This window comes from Lacerta agilis, chromosome Z (assembly GCF_009819535.1).
Source record: "Lacerta agilis isolate rLacAgi1 chromosome Z, rLacAgi1.pri, whole genome shotgun sequence".
Classification (NCBI taxonomy): Eukaryota; Metazoa; Chordata; class Lepidosauria; order Squamata; family Lacertidae; genus Lacerta; species Lacerta agilis.
The window spans coordinates 181,448-204,480 of record NC_046331.1 but is presented as its reverse complement, the minus strand read 5'-3'; the positions used below and the strand labels follow the sequence as shown (position 1 = coordinate 204,480).

The following is a 23,033-nucleotide window of genomic DNA, read 5'->3' as shown; positions in this document are numbered from 1 at the left end:
GTTTCTGGTTTGAACCCCGGACGTCCTGTTTCCCCCCTGATTTCCGCCAGAAGTCAATGCCCGGACCTTTCTCCCGTTGAAAGAGAGTGTTTCTCCTATGGGGGTGGGGGAGGGACCTTCTGGGTTCAATCAGGGACGGAATCAGGGATGTTCTCCGCCCGACCCTACCGCCCTCCCCGGAGCACCGGCGTTCCCGCAGGGAGGGAGGTGGTACCGACTTCAGAATGGCCAGCGAGACGTTCTGTTTCCAGGGGCTGTCCTTCCGCATGCCGATTCCGAATCCCGACCGGAAAAAGAGCTCCCCGGTGGTCACAAGGTCGCACTTCTGAGAAGCTTCAAACTCCAGGACCGCCGAGTCCCAGATGAAGGCGTGGAGCTTGCTGGGGTGGAGGGAGACACAAGCGGGAAGGGTCAACGGGGAAAGGGGTCTCCCAGCAAATTCTGGAATCCTTCCCTCCCCCTCTTCCGATTGAGAAATTCCCCAGTATCAAGTGATCCCAAAAGGACATGGTCGGGAATCCCGGCAAAACCATTCCTTAGAAATTCCCACCAAAACCTTTGCTTATAAATTCCTGCCAAACCATTTCTGAGAAATCCCAGCCAAATTTATGAGAAATCCCAGCAAAAATTCTTGGCATTTGGGATTTGGGTTGGCTTCAAATCAGTGGGTTGTTAATTGGTCAAAATTAATGGAAATTATTTGGCCAAAATAAATAAACCAATGGAATCCCACAATCCAATGCCTCTTCCCCCATTGGTCCAGCATGTTCTCCCAGCCCGCCTGCCTGAAAAAGTTGAAAGGGGGGTCCTGCTCACTTGTCCCGGACGGCCTGGATGGCTTCCGCCGCACTTTCGTAGTTGTGCTTCTCCATGTGCCGGTACATGGTGCTGAGCTCCACCTGGCGGCGGAAGTAGATGTCCACCGAGCTCTGCTTGACAGTAGCGTAGATGAATTTGTCGGACGGGTTGCGCAACTAGGAAAGGGGAGGTAGGACATCCATATTTTCATGGAAGAAATGTCGGAGGGGGTGGTAGGACATGCGTATTTTCATGGGAGAAATGTCGGAGGAGGTGGTAGGACGTCCGTATTTTGGTGGGAGAATTGTCGGAGATGATGATAGGACGTCTGTATTTTGGTGGGAGAAATGTCGGAGGGGGTGGTAGGACTCCGTGTTTGGTGGGAGAAATCTCGGAGATGATGGTAGGACATCCGTATTTTCATGGGAGAAATGTTGGAGGAGATGGTAGGATGTCCATATTTTGGTGGGAGAAATGTTGGAGGGAATGGTAGAATGTCCATATTTTCATGGAATGAATGTTGGAGATGATGGTAGGAGGTCTATATGTTCATGGGATGAATGTCAGAGATGATGGTAGAACATCCATATTTTCATGGGATGGATGTTGGAGATGATGGTAGGAGGTCCATATGTTCATGGGATGAATGTCAGAGATGATGGTAGGAGGTCCATATTTTCATGGGATTAATGTCAGAGATGATGGTAGGAGGTCTGTATTTTCATGGGATGGATGTCGGAAATGATGCTAGAACATCCGTATTTTAATGGGAGAAATGTTGGAGGAGATGGTTGGACATCCTTCTTCTCATGGGAGAAAAGTCTGAGGGTTGGTGTTCCCCAATTCCCTGCTTACCCTGGGATCATTGATGCCTGTGATCCGTTCCTCGGGTCTGTCCAACACCAGGAAGGCCGCCAGGTTGGCGGTGTAAGAGGCCACGATGATCATGGCAAATCCAGCCCACACCATCCCCAGGATCCGAGCAGAGAAGCTCCGGGGAGCACCTGGGAGAGAAAGGGCAGGTCGGGAAGGTCCTCAAGCGTCCGAAGGACCAGTACCTAGGGGGAAGAGAGACCTCACCCCAGCTCTTTAGAAGACCATCTAACTGGGGAAGAACCCAGAGAGGAAGAAGCTGACATGGACATCCCTAATTTCATTGGCGAAATGATGGAGGTCGGAGAGGATGGCTGGACCTCCATATTCTCATCAAGGTCAAAGGGGGTGAGAGGACCTCCCTATTTTCATCAAGGTCAAAGGGGGTGGTAGACCTCCATATTCTCATCAAGGTCAAAGGGGGTGGTAGAACATCCCTATCTTCATGGGAGAAATGTCAGAGAAGATGAGATGGGGTTGACGGCATCTGCTTTGCAGCCACAACGGATGGACCCACCCAGACCGTTCCCACCGGAGAGAGTCACCTTCTCCGATGCCCGAATTGAGCAAGACTCCCCAGGAGAACCACATGGCCGAAGACAGCGTCAGGGCGTCCTCTTCCTCTTCCTCGCTGTTGACTTTGAAGCGGCCGAAGGGGCTGCAAGAGAGTGAGAGGGGCGAGCGGTCAGCTGTCGGTCAGGGAAGATGCCCCATGGAAAAGAAGTTTCTGGACCTCACAGGTGGTGCGAGGAACTCCAGAGCTCTGGGGTGGGCAGAGGGCAGAGCTTCAAGGACTCGTCAGTTTCCCTCATGTTGTTTGCAGCAAAGCCAGTGGACAGAGGTCCCTTCGCATCACTGATGGGTACGTAATTTGGTGACATCTTGAGGAACAGCCCACCCAGTTCCTTGTCCCTGAGCCCATTCATGGGTGGGAGGAAGCAGAGCTGAATAACTTCTACTTGCTCCTCTGGTCTCCCCATCCTGCCTTGCATGGGGCTGGCCTGGATTAAATTTGGGGTCCCTTCCAACACCCAACACCCAACGGTTCTAGGTTGAGATTCCTACATCGAAGAAAGTTGGGTTGAATGACAGCCATGGGCTCCTTGGTCGCTTATTAAGTCTCCCCATGTTCCCTACTGGGGAAGGGAGAAAGGGGACAGATAAGAAGAATAGGGAGGAGGAGGAGATCAGGAAGACCAAGGGGTAGAGGAAGGAGGAGGAGGAGGAGGAAGGAGGGGCAGACCAGGAAGACCAAGGGGTAGCCGCAGTTACCTGAATCGGTCCAGGAGATACAGCATCACGGCCACCACGTGGACCGAGAGGCCCACCAGAAGCCACAGGGTGCTCTGGAACGGCTGCATAAATGAGTCCAAGGTGCTGCGGGGGATTTCCTGCAACAGAGAAGCGGAAATGGGCGTCAGCGGCCAGGTGAAGACCCCAGTGGCTGCAGGTTCCTCACGAAGATGGAGGAGATCACAGAAAGAGGACGGTTGTCTCCTCCTCCTCCTCAGGCGTTTCAAGGGTGGGCCGTCATAAAACACCCCTATATGACATTTTTAATTGATGCCGATTGTATTATATTAACGAGAAATCCCACTGGGATTTTGTCAAGGGAAGGACAACGGGAATGGCTTGACAAGAGCAGAGCGTGGCCACCGTTTTGGACCAAGCTCTCTGGAGGGCAGTGATGCCTAGTGGTCGTTTGCCTACCTTTTTCACCAGGATGGTGAGTCCCTGGTACTTGAAGGGCTTGGAGAACTCGATGTACTGTGCCCTCTCGTTGTTGATGGTCAGAGGAGCCACGATCATGTCGGCCTGGCCGCTAAGGAGCTCACCCATCATTCCATTCCACTCCTTCTTGTTGCTGTTGTTCACCTGCGTCGAGACAGAGCCAGTGTGAGAAGGGCGAGGAGGTCCATAATTTCATGGGATGAATGTCGGAGTGGATGGTAGAACCTACGTATTTTCATGGGATGAGTGTCGGAGATTATGGTAGAACGTCCGTATTTTCATGGGATGAGTGTCGGAGATTATGGTAGAACGTCCGTATTTTCATGGGAGAAACGTCAGAGGGGACAGCAGGAAGTTATGGGAAGCAAGTTAAGGAATGGGCAGCCCTCCAGGGCTCATCTGAACGTCCCTCGGGTCACTCCAGTGCAGTCGGAAAGCCGACCATTCCAGAAACAACTCTCCATAGACCCCCTTTCTCAACGGGACGGCGTCTGACCGTCCCTGGGAAAGGAGGTCTTCCAAGAAGACGGAGGGTTGCCCAGCTGGCCTTCTCAAGACCCACTCACCCGCTCCTGGGTGCCGAACTTCCCGTCACCCACCAGGTGGACCTCATAGGTGAAGTTCATGGTTTTGGCGAGCTTGATCAGGAGGTCAATGCAGAAGCCGTAGCAGCACAGCATCACACTGGGGCGGCCTGGGTGGGCAGGAGAAAGGGGGACCATTGAAGGCGATTTGACGGAAAGGACCTTCGAAATTGCTCCACCTCCGTGCCAATCCATCAAGCAGATACCATGTTCTCCAGCCCCAATGTTGATGGCTTCCTGGTTGAGATCTGACCTGTTCCCTGTCAATCCATTTGGCTTCCAGCCTGCTAAGCTGGATTCTTTCCTGATCATAGATGGAATGGAATCATCTGAAGGGGACCTTGGCCTTCCAAGTGATTCCATTCCATATATGATCCAGAACGAATCCAGTTCTACAGGCTTGGGTCGGAATTGATCAATGGGGAACGGATCCCCCACCATCCCTGACCTGCTAGCTAGGGATCATGGGAGCTGTAGGCCCAAAATATAGAGGAAGCCTGATCTGGACTAACCCCGCTTCAAGGACAGGGTCTCATCTCAGGCATCCAGGACCTGGAGGACCTCCCAGGAAGGAGAGAATGGAGACGGTTGGCGGGAGAGCTTCTGATCCAATGACCCAGCTCTGGGTTCGAGACTTACCCGGCATGGTCTCATTGGGCCCCGTGCAGAGAACTTGTTGGACCAAGCCGCCAGTGCTGTTGGTGAGGGCTTTACACTTCCCGTCGGAGAGGGTCTGCTTGACGTAGACGAAGGGTTCCTGGTGGATGGTGACAATCTGCGGGTGGAGACCCCCCCAAAAAAAGTAAGAAGGTGGCACGCGGTCCCCCTCCAAGCCAGACCAGCTGGTCAACCCCTCTGCTACTTTCTCCTGGAACGGGAGAGTTGGGTGCAGGTATCTCGACATGGAATTCTGGAATGTAATCTACACCAACCCACCCTGTAATCCAAGCATCTCCACTCAAGCACCCACCCAATCTCTGCTTGGAAACCTCCAAGGAAGGAGAGCCTGCTCGCTTGCGCCCTGTGGCTGGACACAAATCTCTTCTTGATGTCGGGGTGGGCTCTCCTTTCTTGGAGCTAGAAGCCATGGGTTTGAGTCCTGCCCTCTGGAGCAGGAGAAAACACATTTGTCCCCTCTTCCAGATCAAAGCCCTTGAGATACAGTGGTACCTTGGGTTACAGACGCTTCCGGTTACAGACTCTGCTAACCCAGAAATAGTACCTTGGGTTAAGAACTTTGCTTCAGGATGAGAACAGAAATCGTGCGGTGGCAGAGGGAGGCCCCATTAGCTAAAGTGGTGCCTCAGGTTAAGAACAGTTTCAGGTTAAGAACAGACCTCCAGAACAAATTAAGTTCTTAACCCAAGGTACCACTGTATTTGAAGATGGCTCTCATATCTCCTCTTCCTCAGACTAAGTATTCCTATCTCCTTCAACCACTTGTAGACCCTCAATCATCTTGAGATGTTTGAAGGTGGCCCTAACATCTCCTCTCAGCCTCCTCTTTCCTGGGCTAAAGAGAGCTATCTCCTTCAGTTTCTAGACCATCATCTTGAGATGTTTGAAGGTGGCTCTCATATCTCCTTGGTCTCCTCTTCTCCAGCTCCTTCAACCATTCCTCACCAGGCTGACCTTAGTGAGAGAGGAAGGTGGAGCAGAGACGATACCTTGAGCTTTGTAGACATCTCGTAGCCCTGCGGCGTCTCCGTTTCCCCTCCAGGCCAGATGATCTTGCGGTCGTTGGGCAGGAACTGCGGAGGAGAGGAGAGAAGGCTTGGGACCAGACCTTCTCTACCAACCTTCCCGGTTGGGAATGGGACCCTTGAGGGTCATCCAGTCCAACCCCCAGGGAGACTTACGTGGCTGCCGTTGTAGACGCCAACCTGCACCAGCTTGTTATTCTGCAGGTTCATGACGCTGTAGTTGGCGTACTTGCGGTCGCCGTCCTCGTTGAACTCCACCCTGCCGGTCACACCATCGGCATACTTCGTCTGCATCAGCACCCTGGGGAGAAGGCGGATCAACCGGGATGCAGAGCGCTGGAAATGTCTCCCACGAAATTACGGATGTCCTTCTGTCCCCTGCAACGTTCCTCCCACAAAATTACGGACACCCTACCACACCGTTCCTCCCACGAAATTACGGACGTCCTACCATGACGTTCCTTCCATGAAATTATGGACGTTCTACCACCCCTTTTGACGTTCCTCCCATGAAATTACGGACGCCCTCCCCCTCTCCAGGTCCGAGGTGACCGGAACACCCTTACCTCTTGAAGAGAGGCCCCGTCTTCCAAATGTTGGTGTTCCCCACGCACCCCCTGGGTGGGTCGGTGATGTTCTCCTTCTCAAACAAGTCATGGACTGCCTGGGCCACCATGGCCACGGCGTCGCGGATGTGAGCCGACTCATTCTTGCCGTTCATGAGCTGCAGACCAATGAGACCTGAAACGGGGGTGGGGTGGGGAAGAGACAGATGACCGGGTTTGCCGCGACCCCGATGATCATCCACATGGATTTAGAGAACGGAAGGAGAGGACCGCTGGGTGATAAACCATGGGGCAGCTGGACCATGGGGGGAGGGGGTTGCATGTTACCTTCTGGTGCATTCCGTAGGGCATTCCCGGAGATCTCCCGTTCCCCCACCAGCCAGACGTAGCCGGGACCGGTCATATTTTCTTTGGCAGCAGCCGTGTAGACAGTGGTGGCGTCGTCCTCACTGGAGAAAGAGAAGAGGCTGTTGGAATGGTAAAGGTAAAGGTAAAGGGACCCCTGACCAATAGGTGCAGCTGCGGACGACTCTGGGATTGCGGCGCTCATCTCGGTTTACTGGCCGAGGGAGCCGGTGTACAGCTTCCGGGTCATGTGGCCAGCAGGACTAAGCCGCTTCTGGCGAACCAGAGCAGCGCACGGAAATGCCATTGACCTTCCCACCGGAGCGTTGCCTAATGATCTACTTGTACTTTGAAGTGCTTTTGAACTGCTAGGTGGGCAGGAGCAGGGACCGAGCAACGGGAGCTTACCCCGTCATTGCGGGGATTTGAACCGCCGACCTTCTGATCGGCAAGCCCTAGGCTCTGTGGTTTAACCCACAGCGCCACCCACGTCCCAGAGGGGATGGTGAGAAGTCCCTATTTTTGTGGGTTGAATTCTGGAAAGGATGGAACAGGAGGTCCCTCTTTTCCCAGGAGAAACGTCGGAGGAGGGGATGGAATCATTGGAACGGGGGGGGGGAATCTGGGTCGTCTCCACTCACCTGACCCGAACCTCGCCCCGCCGGCCGGCCCTTACCTGGCTGACAGGATGATGACCCTGGCCTCCAGCTCCTTGGCTTCCAGGAGAAGAGACGTCACGTTCTTGGTGCCCGGCTCAAACTGAAGGACTTTCTCCGCCTGCAAGGTTGGCGCGAGCAAATCGGGTCAGTCGGCTCGGCCCCGATCCCCCATGTGAGAGCCATGCTTTCCTCAGAAAGATACTTCCTTCTCTCTTTCCAAGGTCTACCTGGAAAGGTCGTTTCTCATTTCCTTTTTTCTCAGATTTCTCTCCCCAACCCCCTGTTTTGTTTTGTTTTTTCCCCTGCTGGGGTTCATTTCCTCCACCCCCCTTAAAAAAAATCTTTTTAAAATATATATTTCAAAAAAAATCATCATCTTTCTTTGTTGTTGCACTGGGCATGCAAACAGAAGTCACTCCATCCCCAAAAGGTCGTGCATTGGTACAGGAAAGAGGAAAAAAAGGCATATATAGAGATACACAGCGGCCGCCGAAATAAATCCACCCACCGTGGCAAATTGATTTCTTGCGATTTATTTATTTTTTGCAAAATTTGCAAAAACTTTATTTTTTGCAAAATTTGCAAAAAAATTATTTTTGCAAAACTTGCAAACAATTTTTTTTTTTGCAAAACTTGCAAACAATTATTGTTTGCAAAAGTTGCAAACAATTTTTTTTTTTCAAAATGGGCAGAATCCCCGCCGTCTCGTGAGGAGCGAATTGCCGAGCTGCCTTTTTTGCTCCGGCGCCGGGGCCTTTGCGACGGCGAGGGAGCTCCTCCGGTGGTGGCTGCGTATATCCATATATCAATTGGCTGGCTGGTTTCGCGATGCAGTTGACCACTCAAACGACTGTTGCTTTTCCAAAAAAATAAAAATAAAAATAAAAAACAGGAAAAGGGGAGGAAGGGAGGGGAAAAACACGCAAGGGGTCCGCCTTCCGAGGCACGGGAAAAGGAGTCGGAGTGAGCATCTCACATTTCCTGTCGGGACAGGAAGGGGTGGAGCAGGAAGAGGAGAGCAGGAAGGGGCGATCAGATGGTCCCAGGAGGAAACAGGGGGGGGGGGAAAGAAACTTGCAAATTCGCTCTGGCTGCACATGCATGGTCTCCCGAAGGAAGGCGTCCGAAGTTGGCTTGCTCCTCAAAGTCAAGGTCAAACCAAGCAGATCCCAACAGAAAAGAACGTGCGACCCAAAAAAAAGTCTGCTTGCTGGCTCAAGAGATATTTTTAATTTTTTCCCTTTAATATATATATATATATATATGTATATATAATTTATTCTAATTTTTTTGTGGGGTGCCCGTGGGCCAAGGCGGCCCGGTTGATTAATTTCTTTCATTAATTAATTTTTTGGCTCGTTAGGTTTGGTGGGCGGCGTGCATTTCCATGCAAAGATACCTTGGGTCCGCGCTTGTTCTCAAAGGATAGCTGTTCGAGGCTGTCAAAGCTCCTTTTTTTACTCTGATGGATAATGTGCACAGAGAAAATATGCAGACACAGAAGAAGATTATAAACAGTTGAAAAAAGAAAGACGGGCACTCAAAGCAAATTCCATATCCAAACTCCTCCTGATCCAGGGGGGGGGGGCGGGGGGCGCCATAACAGAGGAGCAGGGAAAAACCCAGTTTCCTACAAGGTTTCCCATTAAATTTCCTACAAGGTTTCCTGTTAAGTTTCCTATTAAGTTTCCTACAATGTTTCCTATTACGTTTCCTACAAAATTTCCTACAAAGTTTCCTATTAAATTTCCTACAAAATTTCCTACAAGGTTTCCTATTAAGTTTCCTACAAGTTTTCCTATTAAGTTACTACAAAGTTTTCTACAAGGTTTCCTATTAAGTTTCCTAAAAGTTTCCTACAAAGTTTCCTATTAAATTACCTACAAAATTTCCTACAAAGTTTCCAATTTAGTTTCCTACAAGGTTTCCTATTATGCTACTACAAAGTTTCCTAAACGTTTCCTACAAAGTTTCCTATTAAATTACCTACAAAATTTCCTACAAAGTTTCCTATTTAGTTTCCTACAAGGTTTCCTATTAAGCTACTGCAAAGTTTCCTACTTAGTTTCCTACAAGGTTTTCTATTATGCTACTACAAAGTTTCCTACAAGGTTTCCATTAAGTTTCCCACAAAGTTTCCTATTGAATTTCCTACAAAGTTTCCTACAAGGTTTCCTATTAAGTTTCCTACAAAGTTTCCTAAAAGTTTCCTACAAGGTCCTTTCCAACTCTTTCAAGGTCCTTTCCAACTCTATGATTCCATGTTGAGATGCCTCCTTGGTTGGGCCAGACAACACTTGGGGATCTTTTCTAACTCTATGGTTCTACATTGAGATTCCTGCCTTGGTTGGACTGGTTGACCTTTCAAGGTCCTTTCCAACTCTATGATTCCATCCATGGTTGGACCATCCAACCCTTGGGGGTCCTTTCCAACTCTATGATTCTATGTTGAGATTCCTGCCTTGGTTGGACCAGTTGACCTTTCAATGTCCTTTCCAACTCTATGATTCCATGTTGAGATTCCTGCCTTGGTAGAACCAGATGACCCTTCCAGGTCCTTTCCAACTCTATGATCCAAGTCTACTCTCCTAGATGCTCTGTTCCTACCAGCTGCCCCGAGAAGGAACGTTTTTTTTTTCCGAACTCCAGGTTACGCCTCCCCTCGTCTCCCCGTGTTTTTGGCTGTTTTGGAATTCAGATTTCATTTTTTTTTTAGTTGGAGATTTTTTTGACCATGGCAAAGCAAGTGAAATGAATAAAGAGTCACAAACTTTTGTCAGGTCCATAGACCCGCTGGCGCTTAGAGCATAATGTTGTTCATGTTTAACAATGGGAAGAAGAGAGAAGGTGTTTTTACAGACATAAATCTAACACACGTACGACAAAGCTCGAGACTTTGAAAAGGAGCATGGCGCTTTGAGCTACTGACCTTGGACTCCTTCTCCTCCAGGAGGGTCTCCAGCTTCTTCTGGGCCGCCCGGCCCTCGTGGTCGTCGCTGACAATCAAGATGATGTGGTTCCATTTGTAGAAGCGCATCATCTCAAACCAGACGTTGGACTGGTGAGAGTAAGGGGGCACGGTGCGAAGGAAGGAAAGGTGGATACTCTGGGGAGACAAGGAGCCAGGGGTGGCATCAGGGACGTCCCTCCTACTATGGGGTGGGAAGAACCTCTCTAGAAGCTCCACCTAGGCCCCACCTGCCTCTCCAGAGAGGTCCACGCTTTGCTCATCTCCTGCTTTCTCCATGGATGCATAATAGATAGATATAGATTAATAGATTGAATCTATCTATCTATCTATCTATCTATCTATCTATCTATCTATCATCTATCTTGTATGTATGTTTGTATCAATATATGTTTTATGTATCTATCAATCTATGAATCTATCTATAGACGTATCTATGTCTGTCTGTCTGTCTGTCTGTCTGTCTCTATCTATCTATCTATCTATCTATCTATCTATCTATCTATCTATCATCTATCTATCATCTATGGATCTATCTAACTATCTTGTATTTATGTTTGTATATATGTATGTATGTATCTACTGCCCTGCTTTCTCCATGGGGCTACCTTGGAAGGGCAACGTCCCTCCTATGGGGTGGAAAGAGCCTCTGTAGAAGCTCCATCTGAGACCCCACCTTCTTCTCCAGAGAGGTCCATGCTGTGCTCATCTCCTGCTTTCTCCATGGGAAGGTGTCTCGGAGATGAGATTGAGGAACATCCCTCCTACAGGGTGGAAGAACATCTCTCCCAGCCCCACCCAAGACCTGGCCATCTGCTCAGCCCACTGCCCTTCTTTCTCCATGCGGCTACCTTGGAAGGGCACCTAGAAACGAGTTTGGACAACGGCCTTCCTGCGCGGCGGAAGAGCCTCTTTAGGAAGCCAACGGTTAGATTTGGTTTAGATTGCCAGAAGGTCTGGGCTGGGTTTCCACCAGTATGGGAAAGATACCAAGCTCTACCTTAATTCTGTGTCCAGGGCAGCTGTTTACCAGCTCCATCTGGTACGCAGGCTGAGTCCCTACCTGCCTGCAGACTGTCTCGCCAGAGTGGTGCATGCTCTAGTTATCTCTGGCTTGGACTACTGCAATGCGCTCTACATGGGACTACCTTTGAAGGTGACCCGGAAACTACAACTAATCCAGAATGCGGCAGCTAGACTGGTGACTGGGAGCAGCCGCCGAGACCACATAACACCCGTCTTGAAAGACCTACATTGGCTCCCAGCATGTTTCCGAGCACAATTCAAAGTGTTGGTGCTGACATTGAAAGCCCTAAACAGCCTCAGTCCAGTATATCTGAAGGAGCGTCTCCACCCCAATCGATCTACCCGGACACTGAGGTCCAGCGCCGAGGACCTTATGGCGGTTCCCTCACTGCGAGAAGCAAAGCTACAGGGAACCAGGCAGAGGGCCTTCTCGGTAGTGGCACCCGCCCTGTGGAATGCCCTCCCACCAGATGTCAAAGAGAACAAGAACTACCAGACTTTTAGAAGACATCTGAAGGCAGCAATGTTTAGGGAAACTTTTAATATTTGATGAATTATTGTATTTTAATACTTTGTTGGAAGCCGCCCAGAGTGGCTGGGGAAGCCCAGCCAGATGGGCGGTGTATAAATAAATAAATTATTATTATTATTATTATTATTATTATTATTATTATTATACCTTTCCACCAGAAGGTCTGGGCTGGGCGTTCACCAGTATGGATGGGAAAGATACCAAGCTCTACTTTTCCACCAGAAGGTTTGGGCTGGGCGCTCACCAGTGTGGGAAAAATACCCAGCGTCCTTTCTACCAGTGAAGGTGGTGAGGGTCTGGAGGAGCTCAGAAGATGGATGGACAAATGAGAAGAACGAATGACTGTTTTTGAGGGGCAGGGGGTGGCCAGGCATGAGGGACTCCTTGGTCTGATATGGGCTCACCATGCCTCTAATGGACCAGGCATTATGGACACACGGGGCTCCGTCTCCAAAGGTCTCCTGGTGGTTCCCTCCAAACGAGAAGCAAAGTCGCGGGGAACCGGGCAGAGGAGAAATCAAGGCCTTCTCCCGCCAGATGTCAAGGAGATCCTGGCCGGCGGGAGCCGTGGGCTTACCTTGTCCGAATAGATGGACATGCGCGTTGTCAACCCGATGACCGGGATCCGGTAGAACCCAGCCGTGTACGACACCGGCGTGGGCGTGAGGTGGTCATTTGGAGCTGGCGGGTGACTCACCAATATGGCGTAGACCTGTGGGATAGACATTTTACCCATGAAATTACGGACATCCTTCCATCCCCTCCAACGTTTCTCCCATGAAAATAGGGACATCCTATTCCATCCTTTCCAAAACTCATCCCATGAAAATAAGGACATCCTATTCCATCCTTTCCAGAACTCGTCCCATGAAAATAGGGACTTCTACCATCCCTCCGACATTTCTCCCACCAAAATGTCCAGCTGCCCTCAGAAACTCGCAAGGGACATTCACCCATTTAGAGGAGAGGGAGAACTCGCAGGAACTTGGCAGGAAACCACCACAGGAGATATTGTAGGAAACCCCCCGTATGAAACTTTGCAAGAAAACCCGATAGGAAACCTTGTCAGGAACCCCAATTGGAAAAGTCTTAAGAAACCCCCCTAGTAACCCCCATCTTAAAAAAGCAGAGACATCACCTTGCCGACAAAGGTCCGTCTAGTTAAAGCTATGGTTTTCCCAGTAGTGATGTATGGAAGTGAGAGCTGGACCATCAAGAAGGCTGATTGCCAAAAAATGGATGCATTTGAATTCTGGTGCTGGAGGAGACTCTTGAGAGTCCCGTGGACTGCAAGAAGATCAAACCGATCCATTCTGAAGGAAATCAGCCCTGAGTGCTCACTGGAAGGACAGATCCTGAAGCTGAAGCTCCAAGACTTTGGCCACCTCATGAGAAGAGAAGAGTCCCTGGAAAAGACCCTGATGTTGGGAAAGATGGAGGGCACAAGGAGAAGGGGACAACAGAGGACGAGATGGTTGGACAGTGTTCTTGAAGCTACCAACATGAGTCTGACCAAACTGCGGGAGGCAGGGGAAGACAGGAGTGCCTGGCGTGCTCTGGTCCATGGGGTCACAAAGAGTCGGACTGAACGACTAAACAACAACAACCATTCCCCTCCGACGTTTCTCCCATGACAATATGGATGTCCTCAAATGCCCAGCCTTTTGACGGGCGGAGAGAGGAAAGTCTGTTGAGCCAGCATGCAAGATAATCCAATTTCCTTAACCGCACATTTAAGGCCTAAATGTGATTTCCCCTCCGGGGACCATTTGTGATGAAATGGTCTGTCCAGACAGAGGCGAAGAGCAATTGATGGAGAGAGGATCTGCAAGGAGCCAACCCTTTTGAAGCAACTGAGATGCAGTTGCCATGGAAACTTCCTTCTCCCTTGCTTGGCTTCTCATATAAATGGCCTTTTCCACTCAGTTTGGGGGAAGAAGGAAGTCTGGAAATGTCGATCAGGTTTGCAATTTGGATGGCTTCATATTAGGTCCCAAATGAGACGTAAATAGCGCCATTTGATGCCTTGGGTACCCGGTTTTGTTCCTTGGGGAATGGGCAGTTTGGATATTTTTCAGGTCCCAATATGTGGGTGTGTAAGAGGGAGGGAGGGAGAAAGAGAGAGAGAGAGAAGGAGAAAAAAATAGAGAGAGAAAGAGCGGGGAGCAAGGGAGGAAGAGAAATAAAAAGGGAAAGAAAGGGAGAGAAAGAAAGAGAGGGGGGAGAGAAAAAGGGGGAGAGAGGGAGAAGGAAAGGAAGAGAGAAAGAGAAAGAGAGGAAGGGAGAGAAAAAGAGGGGGAGATAAGGAGAAAGAAAGAGGGAGGGAGGGAGGGAGGGAGGGAGAGAGGGAAAAAGAGGGAGAAAGAGGGAGAGAAAAAGAGAGGGGGAGAAGAGAAGGAGAAAGAAAGGAAGAGAGAGAGGGAGGGAGGAAGAGGGAGAGAAAGAGGGAGAGAGGTGGGGAGAGAAATAAAGAGTGAAAGAGAGAGGGGGAGAGAAAGAAAAAGAAAGAGGGGGGATAGAGAGAAAAAGAAGGAGAGAGGCAGAAAAAGAGGGGAGAAGGAGAAAGAAAGGAAGAGAGAGAGGGAGAGGGGGAGAAAAGGGGGGGGAGAGAAGGAGAAAGGAAGGGAGAGAGAAAGAGAGAGAGAACTTTTTTCTGGATCTAGAATGGGGCACCTGCCCCCTTTTTGCTACGCCCATATTGGGGGCCCCCTAAAGAAACAAACAACCCTGGCTTTACCCGAGAGAGAGAGAGAGAGAGAGAGAGAGAGAGAGAGAGAGAGAGAGAGAGAGATGCCTCACCACCTTCTTTCTTTCCTCCCCCTGAAAAGCTCCCGCAAAAGAAGAGAGCCCCCCCTTCCCCTGCGCGTGCCCGCTTTGTTGCAGTCTATGATCTGGATTCGATCTGGATTCGATCCGGATTCAGCGCTCCCGGTTTCCCCCAAGGGGGGGCACAGCAAGCAAAGGCTCCCCCCCCGCAAATAAAAAGCAGGGGCGGTTGGAGGGGCAATTCATATTTGCATTGATTTCTATTGATTTTGATTTAAAAAAAACCAATTAAAAAACCTAAAATAGTAAACCAATATTTAAAACCCGATAAAACCAGTAAGAAACCAATGTGAAACCCGCCCAATAAAACCAATTTTAAAAAGCAATTGAAAAAAGCAAAAAAAGCAATGAAAAGCCATTTTGAAAAGCAGTAAGAACCAATAAGAACCAGCACAAATCTGAGGCTGGGGGGGAACCCCCCAATAAAAGCCTGCCCCCCCAAACAATCCTGGGATTTTTTTGCCTCCAGTGGCACCATCGAGTGGGGGATTGCCAAATTGGATGAAATTACGTATAGTTCAAGCTATGGTTTTCCCAGTAGTGATGTATGGAAGTGAGAGCTGGACCATCAAGAAGGCTGATTGCAGAAGAATGGATGCTTTTGAATTCTGGTGCTGGAGGAGACTCTTGAGAGTCCCATGGACTGCAAGAAGATCCAACCGATCCATTCTGAAGGAAATCAGCCCTGAGGGCTCACTGGAAGGACAGGAGGGCCTGGCGTGCTCTGGTCCATGGGGACACAAAGAGTCGGACACGACTAAATGACTCAACAAAAGCTTTGCTTGACCCCTGCGCGTCCCCCCCCCCAATATTTTATTCCAGATGGACGCCCCACGCTACCCGGGAAAGGCGAATGGGCTGAGGCGTCCTTAAGACCAAGGGGTCCATATATTGGAGCCCGGGATGGCTAGTCTGGTCCCCCCAAGCTGAGAGGTTGCTCCATCAGGTCGAGGAGACCCTAGGCTAATTCTTGAGGACTGGAAGGGGGTCCCAAGGTTGGTTTCTAAAAGCCAAGGGGTCCCTGGGCTAGTGCCCCCAAGCCAGGAGCCTGACCCATAGGGTCACTGGGTGCTCCTTAGTAGGGCAAGGGGTGCCTCGGCTAGTCTCTTAGGGCTGAAGAAGGAGAAGAAGAGTTTGGATTTGATATCCCGCTTTATCACTTGCCGAAGGAGTCTCAAAGCGGCTCACATTCTCCTTTCCCTTCCTCCCCCCACAACAAACACTCTGTGAGGTGAGTGGGGCTGAGAGGCTTCAGAGAAGTGTGACTAGCCCAAGGTCACCCAGCAGCTGCATGTGGAGGAGCGGAGACACAAACCTGGTTCACCAGATTACGACTCTACTGCTCTTAACCACTACACCACACTGGCTCTCTTTAGGACTGGAAGGGGGTCCCAAGCTTGGTCTCTAGGGCCAAGGGGGCCTATAGGGTGGTGCCGCAAGCCGAGAGGCTGGTCCATAGGGTCAAGGGGTCCTTGGCCGATCTTTAGTAGGGTCAAGAAGTCCCTAGGTCTGTCCTTAGGGCTGAAGGTTTCAGAGGTGGTTCCCTAGGGCCAAGGGTTCCCTAGGCTGACCCCCCCCCCCAAGCTAAGAGCCTGACCCATAGTGTCACTGGGCACTCCTTAGTAGGATCAAGGGGTGCATTGTCTAGTGTCTTAGGGCTGAGGGTCCCCTAGGTTGGTTTCTAAAGCCAAGGGGTCCCTGGGCTGGTGCCCCAAGCCAAGAGGTCGGCCCATCAGGTCAAGGAGACCCTAGGCTAATTCTTTAGGATTGGGAGGGTTGTCCCAAGGAGCCGAGGGGCGGCGGCTACCTGGCTGGAGATGAGGTCCTCGCAGACGGAGAGGGCCATCTGGATGGCGTTGGGCTTGTGGGTGACGGAGGTGGCGTTGAGCTGGATCTTCCAGGTGCCATGCCGCTTGTTGGCCTGGTTGATGGCCTCGCGGAAGACTTGCTCGTGCTTCTTGGTGCTCAGCACAGCGCCAATGTTGACCACCTTGGGCTCGCAGCCCGCCCGCGCCACCGAGAAGCACACCAGCACGGCCAGCAGCAGGAGGCGCATGGCGCTCACGCCACCATCGGCCCCCGGGCGGCGGTCAATGGTCCTCAACCGGCCCCGCAGGAGGAGAGGCGGCCGCTGTCCCTGGTGCTGAATTGCAAGCCTGCGGGTGGAAAAACACGCCGCTGTCCTTGGTGCTGAATTGCCCCGCAAACGCCGCTGTCCCTGGTGCTGAATTTCCCCTGCAAAAAGACCACTGTCCGTGGTTCTGAATTTCCCCTGCAAAAAAACCGCCACTGTCTTTGGTACTGAATTGCCCCCCCCCTTGCAAACAGCCTTGGGGCAAAAAAATGGGGTGGGGGGCCGCCGCTGCCCGCGAGCGCGGAATGGCGCTGTCCGCGGTGCCTAAAATCCCCCTGCAAAGGCGCGCAACCGCGCGCGCGCCAACAGGAGAGGAGGAGGAGGAGGAATGCGGCAGCGCTTGGGGTCGGGCGGGGGCGACGGAGCTTGGGGTGAAGAGAGAAAAGAGGGGTGGGGGCTCAAAGAATCAAGAGGTTCCGGCCCCCCAAAAACCTTTATAAAATGTGCCCCCCCAAATACAAAGCAGGGGGTCTGCGGATAAACCAAAGCTGAAGAGATTCGCCCCCACCCCGCAACTCTTCCTATGGTGTGCCCCCCAATACAAAGCAAGGGATGAGGAAACCCAAAGAGATTCGCCCCCCAAATCTTTATAGAAGGTGCCCCCAATATACAAAGCAGGGGGGTGGAGGAAAGCCAAAGCTCAAGAGATTCGGCCCCCCCGCAACTCTTCCTATGGTGTGCCCCCCAATACAAAGCAAGGGATGAGGAAACCCAAAGAGATTCGCCCCCCAAATCTTTATAGAAGGTGCCCCCAATATACAAAGCAGGGGGTCTGCGGATAAGCCAAAGCTCAAGAGATTCGCCCCTCCCGCAACTCTTCCTATGGTGTGCCCCCCAATACAAAGCAAGGGATGAGGAAACCCAAAGAGATTCGCCCCCCCAATCTTTATAGAATGTGCCCCCCAATATACAAAGCAGGGGGGTGGAGGAAAGCCAAAGCTCAAGAGATTCGGCCCCCCGCAACTCTTCCGGAATGTTTTCCCCCACCCCACTGACCCCCCAGAAAAAAGACCTGATTTGCAGGGCTAGGAAGGGACCCGCCCCCCCCCCACAGCAACCCCCCCCCGCGGACTCCCCAGCAGCGAAGCCGGCGTTGTCCCTTCTCCTCCGGCTGCGAGGATCCTTCTCTCTCTCCCCCCTCCGGCCCCACTTCTCAGCTTGCGGGGGGAGAGAGGCTCTGTTGGGGAAGAAGGGTCGGGAGAGGATGGAGGATTTGGACAGGGAGGGGGGCATCAAAGCAGGGGAGGGTCGAGGCTGCCCCCGGGGGGGGGGAACAGAGGGCCTGGGAAGAAGGAGATGGGGCAGAGAGGGGGGTGCGGGGGGCAGAGGGAGGGAAGGTCGGGGCTGCCCCCCCCCCGGGGAAAAGTGTCTGAGAAGTAGGATATGGGGCAGAGAGAGAAAGGGATGCAGGGGGCAGAGGGAGGGAGGGAGGGGTGCAGAGGGGCAGGGGGAGGGGTCGGAGCTGCCCCTCCCTGGAAAAAAGAGCGAAGTAGGATATGGGGCAGAGAGAGAGAGAGAGAGAGAGAGAGAGAGAGAGAGAGGGATGCAAGCAGGCAGAGGGAGGGGGGACGGGGCTGCCCCCCCCCCGGAAAAAAGAGAGCCTGAGAAGTAGGATATGGGGCAGAGAAAGAGAGAGAGGGAGGGAGGGGGGCAGATGGAGGGAGGGATGCAGAGGGAGGGGGGGTCGGAGCTGCCCCCCCCCCGGAAAAAGAGAGCCTGAGAAGTAGGATATGGGCCAGAGATGGTTATGATGATGATTATACCCCACCCACTCTGGCCAGCTTCCAACAAAATATGAAAATACAATAATTTGTTAAACATTAAAAGCTTCTTGTCTTTTAATGGACTGTTTTTTCTTTTTCTTTTACTCTTTATTGTAATTTTATTGGTGTTAACTGCCCCGAGTCCGGTTCCGGCCGGGGAGGGCGGGGTATAAATAAAAATTATTATCATTATTATTATTAATGTCAGCACCTACAACGCCAAGTAAAAAATGCTTCTGGTTTTTGTTTGTTTTGAATAAATGTATATTTCAACATCTTTTTCATCTCGTACTAAATCCTTTCCCAGAAGCCTTTCACTTTCTTCCTGTGTTTTCTAATACATCCTTACAACAGTTTGTACCCTTCACCTTCTTTAATAATTATTATTATTAAAGAAGGTTAAACATTAAAAGCTTCTTGTCTTTTAATGTCAGCGCCCACACGCCAAGTAAAAAATGCTTCTGGTGTTTTGTTTTGTTTTAATAAATGTAGATATCAACACCTTTTTCATTTCGTTCTAAATCCTTTCCCAGAAGTCTTTCACTTCCTTACTGTATTTTCTAATACATCCTGTTTAGGGAAGTTTTTAATGTGCAACTTTTTTAAAAAATATTTTTTTTAATTGAAAACTTCCAGACTCCACACAAATTATCAAACAATACAATCCCATACATTTCCCCCCCTTTCTCCCCTCCCCTCCCACCCTCCTCCCTTCTAGGACTTCCCCCAGCTTCCTTAAATGCTTTATTAATTCAATATTGTTTCTGCATATTGTTCAATTTAAAATTTTGTTTCCCTGTTAATTCAAAATCCTAATTGTTAATAAAGTGTGTGTATGTTTATTCAACTCCTGCCAGCGAATCTAAGTCTGTTTGTTGCTTCTTCAGATAATTTGTAAACAATTCCCAATCTTCCTTGAAGTCCCAATTGTCCTTTTCACACAATTTATTTGTTAGTTTTGCCACTTCCGCATGATTCATAAATTTTTCTTGCCATTGTTCCTTCATTGGTATTACTTCCCTTGATCTAGATGCTATACTCCTATTGATGCAGCCCAGAATTGCATTGGCTTTTTTAGCTGCTGCATCACACTGTTGACTCATGTCAAGTTGATGGTCTACCAAGACTCTTTTGATCTTTGCCTAAGAGGAGGGCATTTACAGGTAGGTAGCCGTGTTGGTCTGCCATAGTAAAAAACAAAAAAAACAAAAAAAAAACAAAAAAAACCCCTCCCAGTAGCACCTTAGAGACCAACTAAGTTTGTTCTTGGGATGAGCTATCTGAAGAAGGATTTTTTAAAAAAATAAAAAATCTTGTTTTGAGGAGGGCATTTAGTTTAGGCTTATCTGGAAGGTCAGCAAGCCTCTCCAGTAGGGGGGCAATGGTGTTTCTGCGTACCTCGTCATAAAAGGGGCATATAAAAAATAAATGTTCAGGGGCTTCCTATTTCCCCTGGTGGGCAGGCACAAAGACTCTGGTCGTATGGGACTTTTCCCAAGGATCCTTCCAGAACCGGCGAGGGGAACGCCGAACTTTTGTATCTGATTTTTGTTGGAAGCCGCCCAGAGTGGCTGGGGAAATCCAGCCAGATGGGCGGGGTAAAAATAATAATAATTATTATTATTATTACTTCGGGCGAGAGTAAAGGCCCTTCTTGCTTTTCTGGATTCAATAAAATAGAGGTATGCTGCCCCCCGGTAACTCCTGGAGTCCTTCTCAAGCTAGTAAAGGTAAAGGGTAAAGGGACCCCTGACCATCAGGTCCAGTCGTGTCCGACTGGGGTTGCGGCGCTCATCTCGCTCTATAGGCCGAGGGAGCCAGCGTTTGTCCGCAGACAGCTTCCGGGTCATGTGGCCAGCATGACGAAGCCGCTTCTGGCGAACCAGAGCAGCGCACGGAAACGCCGTTTACCTTCCTGCCGGAGCGGTACCTATTTATCTACTTGCACTTGACGTGCTTTCAAACTGCTAGGTGGGCAGGAGCTGGGACCGAGCAACGGGAGCTCACCCCGTGGCAGGGATTCGAACCGCCGACCTTCTGATCAGCTAGCCCTAGACTCTGTGGTTTAACCCACAGTGCCACCTGGGTCCCTCTCAAGCTAGAGTCAACTCTAATTTCCTGGGACTGCGTCTTTTTATCGTAGCTTTTAGTAAATAAAGCTCCTACTCACTCAGAAGAGGCTCAGTGGAAACTTGTCCCGGCGCCATCATTCCCCGGACGTTTAGCTGTCACTTTCAACAAGGGCCCTGCCATAGATATTAAACCACTATGATTATATTTCCGTAAGTGACTCGTAGACGTTTCCCATTTTGGAATAAAAATGGAAAGGAAAAAAAGAAAATACGGCAAAGGCCATAATAAGAAATGGTACAAAAGGAAGCTGGCTAACATACAATTCCTTGTTGGTAGATGATGGTAAGCGAGGAAATCTTAGACATTAGGAGGAAATAAAAGATCAGCTCTCATTTTGATATCTTGAATGTATGTATCTATATTTTTTATGTATCTATCAATCAATCAATCAATCTATGAATCTATCTATAGACGTATCTATCTATCTATCTAATCAATCATCTATCTATCCATTGATCTATCTAATATCCCTATCTATCTATCTATCTATCTATCTATCTATCTATCTATCTATCTTGTATGTTTGTTTGTTTGAATATATGTATGTATGTATGTATGTATGTATATTTTTTATGTATCTATGAATCTATCTTGTATGCATGTATCTATATTTTTATGTATCTATCAATCTATGAATCTATACATAGATTCTTATATAGATTCTATAGATAGATACGTCTATAGATCATCTATATCTATCTATCTATATCTCTCTATCTCTCTATCTCTCGGCTGTGGTGAGGACTGCAGGGCGTGCTCCCTTCCAAGGCCTTTATTAATCTATCATCTATCTGTCTATCTATCTTTCCCTATCTATCATCTATCTATCTACAGTATCTATCAATCATCTATTGTCTATCTATCTATATTGTATGTATGTATGTATGTATATTTTTTACGTATCTATGAATCTATCTATAGGCGTATCTATATCTATCTTGTATGCATGTATGTATCTATATTTTTTATGTATCTATCAATCTATGAATCTATAGATAGATTCTTATATAGATACAGTGGTACCTCGCTAGACGAATGCCTCGCTAGACGAAAAACTCGCTAGACGAAAGGCATTCGCTAGCGAAAGGCTGTCTCGCAAGACGAATTTTTCTATGGGCTTGCCTCGCAAGACGAAAAATTTCCGTGATTTTTTTTGTGTGTGTCAAACCGCTATTCCCCCGTTGGTGCTTCGCAAGACGAAAAATTCGCTATATGACAGCACTCGCAGAACGAATTAATTTCGTCTTGCGAGGTACCACTGTAGATTCCATAGATAGATAGATAGATACGTCTATAGATAATCTATATCTATCTATCTATCTATCTATCTATCTATCTATCTATCTATCTATCTATCTATCATGTATCTACAGTGGTACCTCAGGTTACATACACTTCAGGTAACAGACTCCGCTAACCCAGAAATAGTACCTCGGGTGAAGAACTTTGCTTCAGGATGAGAACAGAAATCGCACGGCGGCAGCGGGAGGCCCCATTAGCTAAAGTGGTACCTCAGGTTAAAAACAGTTTCAGGTTAAGAACTGTTAGCCGTACCACTGTATCTATCTATCCATCGGCTGTGGTGAGGACTGCAGGGCCTGCTCCCTTCCAAGGCCTTTTCCAGCTGGGCCAGGCCTCACACAAAATGGCTCCTGTGACAGAGGCCTTGGACCGTCGTCTGTGGTGAGGACTGAAGGGCCTGCTCCCTTCCAAGGCCTTTTCCAGCGGGGCCAGGCCTCACACAAAATGGCTCCTGTGACAGAGGCCTTGGACCGTCGTCTGTGGTGAGGACTGCAGGGCCTGCTCCCTTCCAAGGCCTTTTCCAGCTGGGCCAGGCCTCACACAAAATGGCTCCTGTGACAGAGGCCTTGGACCGTCGTCTGTGGTGAGGGCTGAAGGGCCTGCTCCCTTCCAAGGCCTTTTCCAGCTGGGCCAGGCCTCACACAAAAGGGCTCCTGTGACAGAGAGGCCTTGGACCGTCGTCTGTGGTGAGGGCTGAAGGGCCTGCTCCCTTCCAAGGCCTTTTCCAGCTGGGCCAGGCCTCACACAAAATGGCTCCTGTGACAGAGAGGCCTTGGACCGTCGTCTGTGGTGAGGGCTGAAGGGCCTGCTCCCTTCCAAGGCCTTTTCCAGCTGGGCCAGGCCTCACACAAAAGGGCTCCTGTGACAGAGAGGCCTTGGACCATTGACTGTGGTGAGGGCTGAAGGGCCTGCTCCCTTCCAAGGCCTTTTCCAGCTGGGCCAGGCCTCACACAAAAGGGCTCCTGTGACAGAGAGGCCTTGGACCATTGACTGTGGTGAGGGCTGAAGGGCCTGCTCCCTTCCAAGGCCTTTTCCAGCTGGGCCAGGCCTCACACAAAAGGGCTCCTGTGACAGAGAGGCCTTGGACCAT

The 23,033-nt window shown here is 49.9% G+C and overlaps 1 protein-coding gene across 1 annotated transcript in view; it reads right to left on the bottom strand.

Moving 5' to 3' along the window:
- Nucleotides 1-23,033, bottom strand: part of GRIN1 (glutamate ionotropic receptor NMDA type subunit 1) — a 40,293-nt gene that overhangs the window by 12,928 nt on the left and 4,332 nt on the right. The window contains exons 2-18 of the mRNA XM_033138201.1: nt 16,419-16,883; nt 12,363-12,497; nt 10,189-10,365; nt 8,659-8,721; nt 7,277-7,377; nt 6,583-6,704; nt 6,256-6,430; nt 5,846-5,990; nt 5,654-5,737; nt 4,626-4,761; nt 3,969-4,096; nt 3,382-3,546; nt 2,944-3,062; nt 2,217-2,329; nt 1,654-1,802; nt 817-974; nt 219-380 (exon numbers count right to left, since the gene is read on the bottom strand). Of these exons, the coding sequence (XP_032994092.1) occupies nt 219-380; nt 817-974; nt 1,654-1,802; nt 2,217-2,329; nt 2,944-3,062; nt 3,382-3,546; nt 3,969-4,096; nt 4,626-4,761; nt 5,654-5,737; nt 5,846-5,990; nt 6,256-6,430; nt 6,583-6,704; nt 7,277-7,377; nt 8,659-8,721; nt 10,189-10,365; nt 12,363-12,497; nt 16,419-16,883 (2,597 nt within the window). The remainder of the gene's footprint in view (nt 1-218; nt 381-816; nt 975-1,653; nt 1,803-2,216; nt 2,330-2,943; nt 3,063-3,381; nt 3,547-3,968; nt 4,097-4,625; nt 4,762-5,653; nt 5,738-5,845; nt 5,991-6,255; nt 6,431-6,582; nt 6,705-7,276; nt 7,378-8,658; nt 8,722-10,188; nt 10,366-12,362; nt 12,498-16,418; nt 16,884-23,033) is intronic.